This window comes from Lynx rufus, unplaced genomic scaffold, assembly GCF_022079265.1.
Source record: "Lynx rufus isolate CCGP_SWC_20201006 ecotype Redwood Valley unplaced genomic scaffold, mLynRuf1.p SCAF_2, whole genome shotgun sequence".
NCBI classification, from domain to species: Eukaryota; Metazoa; Chordata; class Mammalia; order Carnivora; family Felidae; genus Lynx; species Lynx rufus.
In genome coordinates this window covers 3,117,493-3,126,907 of record NW_025814834.1, presented here as the reverse complement: position 1 = coordinate 3,126,907, position 9,415 = coordinate 3,117,493, and the positions used below count along the sequence as shown (strand labels likewise).

General features: G+C 55.4%; 1 protein-coding gene across 1 annotated transcript in view; it reads left to right on the top strand.

The window, feature by feature from the left end:
• The first annotated feature begins 205 nt into the window (after positions 1-205).
• Positions 206-9,415, top strand: part of RAMP1 (receptor activity modifying protein 1) — a 48,807-nt gene continuing 39,597 nt past the window's right edge. The window contains exon 1 of the mRNA XM_047084880.1: positions 206-286. Within this exon, the coding sequence (XP_046940836.1) occupies positions 250-286 (37 nt within the window). The 5' untranslated portion in view covers positions 206-249. The remainder of the gene's footprint in view (positions 287-9,415) is intronic.

Below are 9,415 nucleotides of genomic sequence, written 5' to 3'. Positions count from 1 at the left end.
GTCCCAGCGGAGGGTCCCGGGGACCCCGAGCTCGCAGCGCGCGGGGCGGGCTGCTCGCCGCGGGGTCGGCCTCCTCCGCGCGCCCGGCCGGCAGGTGCGGGCCCGCCCCGCTGCGCCCCCGCGACCTGCCCGCCTCCGCCCCCAATCCCCTCCGGAGCCGCGGTGGGCGGGGCCAGGCGCGCGCCGCCGCTCCCCGCTCCCGCCCCCGGCGCCTCAGTCCTCGCGGGCGGCCCGGCTCGGCGGCGCGCCATGGCCCGGAGCCTCGGCGGCCTCTGGCTGCTCCTGGGTGAGTAGGGCCGGGGTCCCTCGGGGAAGGTCGGGGGGAGAGGGGCGGCCTGGGGGCCCCGGGAGCTCGCGGGGGCGCGGGCACCTTTCCCGCGCGCGCCCGCGAACTCGCTTCTCCGCACCTGTGCTTGCCGGCCCCGCGCGGGCTCCCGCGTGTTAGCAGGCACCTTGCAGCCTCGGCGCCGGGAACCGGGTCCGCGGCCCATTTATCTAGAAACTAGTTAAAACCGAGAATCTCTGACTGTCTCTCTCATGCAGCACTTGCTGATTTGCAAGTAAACCTCCCTGGGATGTCCTTTGCAAAAATGAGACCAGCCTTCTTCCTCGGGAACGTTTCCAAACCTTCTTGTTGTTGTTTGCTTGTGAACTTGGCACTTCTGTGTGCTAGAAATTCAAAGTGGGACTCTCAGTGAGGAGGCAGAGCATACTCAGCTTTCTGTTTGGGGAGAGATTATAAAACAAACCCAGGGACTAGAGGAACCTGCGCCACAGACTTAGCATAATTTACCTTGAAGTTGTCCTCATGACTTCCCTGTCAATGCTAAGAAACCTTGCTAAACTGCTTTAGCCACTGGACTCACTTCACGTAGTTACTTTTTAAGAAAAACTAAATACAGGGCACTTAAGCGGAAGAATCCAGCGGCCCGGAGATGCACTGCCGGCGGCTACTGCCCTGGTACTTGTGGTCTTTCCCCAGAACAGGTGATGTTGGTGGGGAGCACCTGAGTGCGAGTCCTGATGAGGGATGACCGCTGCCCTGATTATGTAGGGGGGGGGGGGCAGCAGCTGGGAGCAGTGTGGCTTGTCGGCGGAGGTGGCCCAGGCCACCTGGAGGAGAGGGGCTTAGGGACGCGCAGAAGCCTGGTGGTTGCAGGCTGGCGGAGGAATCTCTCTGCATTTATTAAAACCCTTAGCATCTGCTTCCCTGCAATGTAATCTGAAAACTGATCTTGCCTCTTAAAGTGTCTTGGCCGAGGTTCTGTGTAAAGCAAAATCTTACAGTATTATTCTACCCTTTTGTGTTGGGATCCATTTGGCTTGACATGGAACTTACTGTTTTAGTTTCCTAAGAAATGAACGTGTCCCTGCTAACAAGGCAGGAAGCCGGGTTGTGTCTCTTTTCTTTTAAGGCAACTGACTTAATGTCCTCACTGCTGTCCAGAAGCTGCACCCCCTAAAGCCTGTGTAAATAAACACTATTGTCATGATCACATGTAAAGTCTTTCCTTGTTTACCAAGAAAGTAATACACGTTCTGGAAGTTCAAAGTCCTGTAATCTTAACATTATTCTGAGTGGTCTGGCTAATGTTTGTATCTTTATTTTCCAAATAAACGCCGCTTTACGAGGTTATCAGTAAATTAATGTCATTGGAGCCCAGCAGTAATTAGTAGAATTACAGAGCCCACAGTGTTTTCTTCCCAAATGATAGCAGTAGCCAGATCTCCCTTGGTGATGCAGATTTTGCTACCCAAAATAGCAATGTGGAATTTCTTTCTTTCTTTTTTTTTTTTAAGTATGCTAGTCCATAGGCTCAAGAACTTAACCGTAACAGTTTTATAACCAAGCTGTTGTAAGCCTGGACTTTGTGTATACGCTCGTGTTTCCAGAAGACTGGTATGACCGCATGCATTTTGTAAATTTTAAGTATAGCCACTGAAAAGTTTTTCACCAATCAGGAGAGGAGGACGTTTCCAGAGGAGCCAGGGTTATTCTGGGATGGCTGTGTTTGTTGGAAACCCCTGTATCTGTGAGCCCGCCCTCACCCGGTGTGCTGGCTGATGCCTTCTTCAGTGACATGCTTGTCTGTCACCTGACCTGGGAAGCAGGTGCCCTCCCTGGTGTGCAGGGAGGCGGGGGTTGGGGGGCCTGGCATTGAGGGTTTTCTTGCAAGGCTGCCGTATTTATTGAAATATATGACTCTATGTAAATACACGTATAAATGTTTGGGACTGACTGGGATGTCGCAGGAAATACAATAAATGTGTCTACTTTAGATTGTGGCGCTGGTTTCAGTCTGGAGACAGTTCTAACCCTGGAATCCAAAGCTGAAGGATTCTTGTTTGCTAATCAACTCGGCGTGTTTGTTTACTCTCCCTGGGTATTTAACCGCAGGGAGAGAAATTTCTGGATTTTTGTCTCCCTCCCGTAGGCATGTTACGGTCAGGCCCAGGCCAGAGCTGTTAAGAGAGCTTGTACCCACGTTGCAAGTCGTAGTGAGCCTCCTGCCAAGGGAATGTTTTCGGTGGAGTCCTTCCTTATGGCAAATAGCTGGTTCTGTTCCTCCAGATTCCAACCCCCCCCCCACCCGCCGCCGCCCGGAATGAGCCGATTCCACAGCTTCTCCTCAGTTAAAATGTGGGTCTGGCAGAGCGTGTGATGTGGTTGCCGCTTGTGGTGTGAATGCCAGCGCTGAGCCCCCAAGAGTGGAGCCCCCAGGTTTGGCTGCCAGCGTCCCCAGCCCTGGGGCGGGCAGAGCCCTTCCTTCCCAAGGCCAGGCCCACCTGGCATTGGGGGGACTCTCCCCTCTCTGGACCCCGACTCAGGCCTGTCCGCCAGGATTGCCTCAGGGAGGGCAGGGGACCCTGGCTGAACAATCCGTTTCCTGCTGGAGCCGTGGGAAAAGCGGGCTCCCTCCCCTCGGTTGGATCTCCAAGCCCGGCTGTCACATCCCATCCTGTGAGCCGCGGGTGGGGGGACCATGACAACACAGACGGACAGGTGCCTGCTGCACGGCGGCAGCAGTGGGCTCTGAGGGCTTGGAAACCCCGCCGGGAGCCTCTTCTCTCCCAGGCCTCAGGGAAGGCATCCTGAGCGTGTGTGGCAGGGAGGAGGAGAGCAGGAGTGGGAAGGGGAGAGGGGAGCCGGGTGGAGGAGGCCCCGTGCCCGCCTGCCTCCGCACGCCAGAGAGACAGGTGATGCTGAGAGAGGGGATGCCCACCTCCCTCACACACAGAGCCCCCCCGTGAGGCGGCCTGGTCACCAGACCTGCCTCCCTCCGTGACAGGATGACCCCTGCCGCTGAGTGACGTTCTGGAGAACTCACGGGCTCTCAGTGAGGACGGTTATGTCAGCACAGCGGCCCAGGAGGGCTCCCGACCTAAACAGGACCGTATTCATGTTAACATAATGAAGTGATTGTTGTCCGTGGAGACGATTTTTTTTCCCCCAAAGATTGTTTTATTTCAGTGTTTTCCTTGCCACGGAAAGACCTCACTTCCATCATCATCTGAAGCATGTAAGCACCCGCCCTGGGAGCGCCCCCCACCCCCACCCGGAGATGCACCAACCAGGCCGCGGGGGGGGGGGGGGGGGGGCAGAGGCCTCGCTTCCTTTGTTCCTCATCAGGCCTCGCGCTGCCTCCTTTATTTGGTCCTCTGATGCCGCCCTCCCTGCCATGGACGGTCCCCGCGGTGGCTTCTGGGACCTCTCCCGCCTGGCCTTGCTTGCCCCCTGCCCCCCAGTTGCACAGCCCCCCTTCCAGATGTCTGCCTGCCTCTGGGAAGCCTTCCCCGGCTGCCCCTCCCCCCTGCCACCCCTGGGGAGGGCAACCATCCTCCCACCAGCTCACTCACAGGGGCTGGGGTGCAGGGGGACCTGGGTAGCACCCACCGTGCTCTCCCGGGCTCTGCACCTCCTGTGCCCACAAGGCCCACCAGGAAGGAGTCTTCCTGAGCCACATGTGCCTGGGAGGGCAAAAGGCAGCAATTGGCCCAGGGAAAGAATTGCATACCGATGACCGCCATATTGTCACATACTCTGACCCGTGATCAACTAGAATTCAAGCAGTTCACGTATCACGAAGCTAAACCGCATGTCACAGAGGGAAGAGGTCTAGAAGGCATAATCACTTAAACAGAAACCTGGTGACACTGATACCCAAGGTTGGCTTTCTCTGTTTGTGTGTGTGTTTATTGCCTCTGGAAGATTCCATGGGTGTGATGGTCAGAGGAAAGATGGCTGCTGGCTGGGTAGGTGGACAGATAGGAGAGCGAAACCGTTTCTCCTGGAAACTCCTATGTGTCCTGTAGCTCAAGTGGGTCATGTTGTGTCATGACAGGAAAGGGGTTCTAGTAGGTAGCCCACTGCTGGAGGCTGCGCTGTTCAGCTTTGGACAGCCCCTCACCCCCGCAAGAATGGCCCAGCACCAACGTCTACGGGGCCGAGTCTGAGAAGCCCTTCCGTGTAAACACATAAACAGTGCTCTTTACGCAAAAGGAAATAAGCCCTGGGGGTAGAGCTGGAGGTGGGGGCCCTTCTCCCGAGCCCTGAGCAGTTTTGGAAGAGCCCTCCAGATCCCCAGGGTGATTATGCAGAGGCCTGAATCTTGGAACTTTCCGGAAGCCTTGATGGCTGAAGTGTGGCAAGAGGAGGGCTTTGAGCAAGGCGGGCGCTCGAGGAGGACCCGAGCCTGTGGGCCAGGGTGAGCCGTCCAGATTTCATCCCAGGGCAGTGGGGAAGCCTGAAGCATCTTAAGTGGTTTGGGAGAGCCGTGGGCTGCTGTGCTTCAGCGGGTTGGAGGCAGGGGAGCAGCGAGGGCTGGCGGGATGGGGGTGCAGCCGGAGGTTTGAGGTGGCAGGAGTGAGGGACGCGCCGTGGGTTTGGGTGTGGGCCGCAAGGAAGCAGGGAGGCATCGGGAGCCGCCGGGCGCCTGGCAGAGGTGGAGGGTGGGGGTCCCCTGCAGGGCTGGCGAGGAGGATGCATGGCCCCCACTTAAATTCAAACTTCAGAGAAACGACCGACCGTTTTAGTATAAGCCTGTCTCGTGCCATACTTCTAAATACTCATGCTTAGCTGACATTCACATTTACTTGGACGTCCTGTATTTTTATTTGCTGGAGCTGGGAGCCCCAGTCACAGCAGCCACGTTGGGCTAGCTGTCCCCCTTGGACAGTAAGGGACAATGGCAGGTAGGCCGGTGTCCACACAAGCGCAAGGCCCAGAAGAGAGGTACGGCCGGGAGAGACATCTGGGGTAACATCACAGTCGGGAAGGTGTGCGGAGCACAGACAGAAGGGATGAAGACGGGTGCTGGCCGGGGACCAGCAGTCAAGGCCACGGAGAGGAGACAGATGTGGCTGCAGGGTGCCACTGGGCACTTCGACAGGGGCAGCATCCGTGGGGCCCCTGAGAGAGGGGTCAGCCGGGGTCAGCCAGAGAGCCTGCCGACCTCAGGTTCCCTCTGGGGCGCCCTGGTTTTAAATATGCAGATCTCTGGTCCACCTGGGCCGTCTGCCCATTTTCTAGCTAAGTGGCTATTGGGGTTTGAATGGCAGTTGCTCCGATTTGTTGACTGGTCGGGGAGGATTCACATCAAGACCAGCTGGTTAGGAAGCCGCACTCAGTACCTCCCCCCTCCAGCAGGACCCCGTGTCCCCCGCGGGTTCCTAGCGATTGCTGCAAACGGGCTCCCCTCCCCTATTTGTTTTCTAACTGGCCGCTGCTGTCCTCTAGGCTCCTTCTCGTACGTTTGTGGTGTGGTTGGTTGGCCTCTCTCCCCGCCCTCGGTGTCTGGCAGGGCTGTCTTCTGGCTTTGTTTCCGTCCTTCTCCCCCTTGACTTTTTCAGACACGTCACGAGATCGTCTCGGGGACCCTTCACTTTGTTTTCTGCTCCCACTGGCTGGGACGGTGTCTCTTCTGCCAGCAGCGTCCCAAACCTTCAGTCTTTCTCCTTCGGGAGCAAGATGCTTTTTATGTCATGTTATTTCAGCTGGGTGAGCGGGGGAGGAAGGAAGGAGAACGAGCCTTCTTTCCACGTGTGAGCTCTGTTTTCTTGATGTGAAGGAAGAACCACTAACTGCAACCACACTAACAGCGGGAGGAGTTGGGAGCTCTCTGTGGCGGGGGGGGGCTGCTGGCGCCATGGAGAGGGGGGCACAGGTGGAGAGGAGGTCTGCCATGCGAGTCTTGAGCCTTTCTGGGACAAACGGGGTCTCCCCAGGTGCCCGTGCAGACCCAGGAGTCTGCCGACCGCTGCTCGTCTTGTGTTTTGCTCCATCATCGCTAGGTCAGGTGGCTTCGGTGCGTGGCGTTAGTGGCACTGGGTTCTCTTCCCAAAAGACGTGCGAGAACTTCCATCCTTTCCGTCTGTATCGGGGCAGTTTGCGAGGTGCGAATGAGAGACATCCCCCAAGAGCTGAGGACCCCCATTTCCACCCAGAAAACCATCTGGGTGGAGCCCCTTCGGGGCTGAAGAGAGCAGACTCTCATGGGTATGGGTCCGCCTGGGTTTCCTATTTCTCACGGCAAGGACCCTGTGTCACATTTTCTGTGAACTTGTCCATCTTATCCAACGTGTAACGATACAGACAGTTATCTTATTTTTCTACTTGTGCCTGTGGACCTTTGCCCTTTGTCGGCCCGATTCGCGAACTGAGGGTTGCGCGTCGTTCCTTGATGGACGTGGACACGCTGGATCTCTGTCATCTGTCCCCCAGCCCCACCCCCAGCCGACCAGTTCTTTCTCCTCAAATGCTGAACCCGTTTGCTTTTCTTCTTAGCAGTGAAGCTTGTCCAGTCCATTCTCTGCTGGGCCTCTTGGCCGCCTTCCCCAAGTGTCTGTCTTGTGGCCGTTGTTAGTGTTTTCTGGATTTTCCGTGTGTGTGGCTTCAGTTTCCTCCTTAGCCTCTGAATTCTTTGGAAGCAGGTTTTTTAAAAATCCCAACTGCTCAGGTTTTTTGGTTTCTGTTTCAGATTCTGCGTCTCCTTCTCTCCCTGACCCTCCGCCATTCATGCTCCGTCTCTCTCTGTCTCAAAACTAAATAAACGTTAAAAATAAAAAAATACATATGCATAACATAAGATTTACCACCTTACCCGTGTAAAGGTTCTGTGGCACAAAGTACGTTCACGTTGTTGGGCAGCCATCCTCATCATCCATCTCCGGAACTTTCTCGTCTTCCCAGACTGTAACTCTGCCATTAAACGCTAACTCTTCATAAACACGAACACCCCCTGCCCCAGCCCCCGCCGTCTGCTTTCTGCCCCTAGGAATGTGTACTTCATAGGAGCGAACTCATACAGTACTGTCTTTTTGTGGCCGGCTCGTTTCACTGAGCCTGGTATCTTCGGGATTCACCCACCAGCAGCATATGGCAGGATTTCCTTCCTTTTCAAGGCTGAATCAGGGCGCCTGGGTGGCTCAGTCAATTAAGTGTCCCACTTCGGCTCAGGTCATGATCTTGCGGTTCATGAGTTCGAGCCCCACGCCGGGCTCTGGGCCGACAGCTCGGAGCCCGGAGCCTTCTTCCGATTCTGTGTCTCCCTCTCTCTCTCTGCCCCTCTCCTGCTTGTCCTCTCTCTCTCTCTTTCTCTCTCTCAAATATTAAAAAAAAAAAAGTATAGATAGGCTGCATTTTTATCTGTTCATCTGTTGGACACCTGTGTGGCTCCCGGCGTCTGACTGTCACGAGTCGTGCCGCTGTGAACACGCGTGTGCACGTATCTGTTCGAGACCCTGCTTTCACATCTTTTGTGTGTCTGCCTAGAAGTGGGGTTGCTGGCTCAGATGGTAGTTCTGTGTTTACTCTACTTTCCCGGAACTGCCATCCTGGTTCCCACGGCAAGGGCACCATTTTGCATTCCGTCAGCAATGCTCAAGCGTTCCAACTTGTCCACATCCTCACCAACACGTGTCGTTTTCTGGTTTTCTGAAGGTAGCCATCCTGGCAGGTGCAAGGTGCCCGTCACTGCTTCCCAGGTGGAATTTAACTCTGTCAGCGATGATACTCTGGTTTATCAGGTTTTTTTTTTAATTTTTTTTTTCAACGTTTACTTTATTTTTTTGGGACAGAGAGAGACAGAGCATGAATGGGGGAGGGGCAGAGAGAGAGGGAGACACAGAATCCGAAACAGGCTCCAGGCTCCGAGCCATCAGCCCAGAGCCCGACGCGGGGCTCGAACTCACGGACCGCGAGATCGTGACCTGGCTGAAGTCGGACGCTTAACCGACTGCGCCACCCAGGCGCCCCCAGAATAAATGAAGTTTTAAAAGAATATTCCAGAGGAAGAAACGGGTACATTTTACACATGAAACTGTGCTTGTATTTAATTTATTGATTGAAACTGCATTTTATTTTTATTTTTATTTTTCAGTAGTAAATTCTTTTTTTAAATTTTCATTTAATTAATTAATTAATTTTTAATGTTTATTTATTTATTTATTTTATTTATTTTTTTTTTTAAATTTTTTTTTTCAACGTTTATTTATTTTTGGGACAGAGAGAGACAGAGCATGAACGGGGGAGGGGCAGAGAGAGAGGGAGACACAGAATCGGAAACAGGCTCCAGGCTCTGAGCCATCAGCCCAGAGCCCGACGCGGGGCTCGAACTCACAGACCGCGAGATCGTGACCTGGCTGAAGTCGGACGCTTAACCGACTGCGCCACCCAGGCGCCCCAATGTTTATTTATTTTCGAGAGAGACAGACAGAATGAGAGTGGGTTGGGACAGAGAGAGAGGGAGACACAGAATCGGAAACAGGCTCCAGGCTCCGAGCCATCGGCCCAGAGCCCGACGCGGGGCTCGAACTCCCGGACCGCGAGATCGTGACCTGGCTGAAGTCGGACGCTTAACCGACTGCGCCACCCAGGCGCCCCTGTTTTTAGTCTGACGTTGTCTGACTCCACTGCCCGGTCTTTGGGTGTTACTCTGTGTCAGTTAGGTTTCGGGCCCGCTTTAGCATCCCATTTTCTCATGGATGCGGGGGACACGTGAACAGGTGCCCCCACGTCTAGCACAGAGCAGGCACTTCTGGCGGGGAGGGGAGGAGGGAGGCGGGGTCTCTGGGCCAGAGCAAGGGGGTGGTGGGCTGGGTCTGCCAGGAGGACCCTGGTCAGGTGACAAGCAGAGAACCTGCTTGATAAAGGCGTCATTGGACAAACTGCTGTTTGAATGGCGAATGAAACGGGGCTGTGGCCTAGAGGACTTTTCCTTTTCTCCCTTGACTGGCTTCTCAGAGAAGAGCCGGGGCTGGGGATTCCTCCTGCTGGGGATGGAGAGTCTTTTGGGGGGCAGACGGGACCCCCGGAGGGCAGTCAGTATGCTCAGAGGGAAGCACAGCAGTGGTGACATGCCCAGAGACCACGTGGGGAATGCCGGAAAGGACCGCGGCAACCACACAGGGGCTGGCA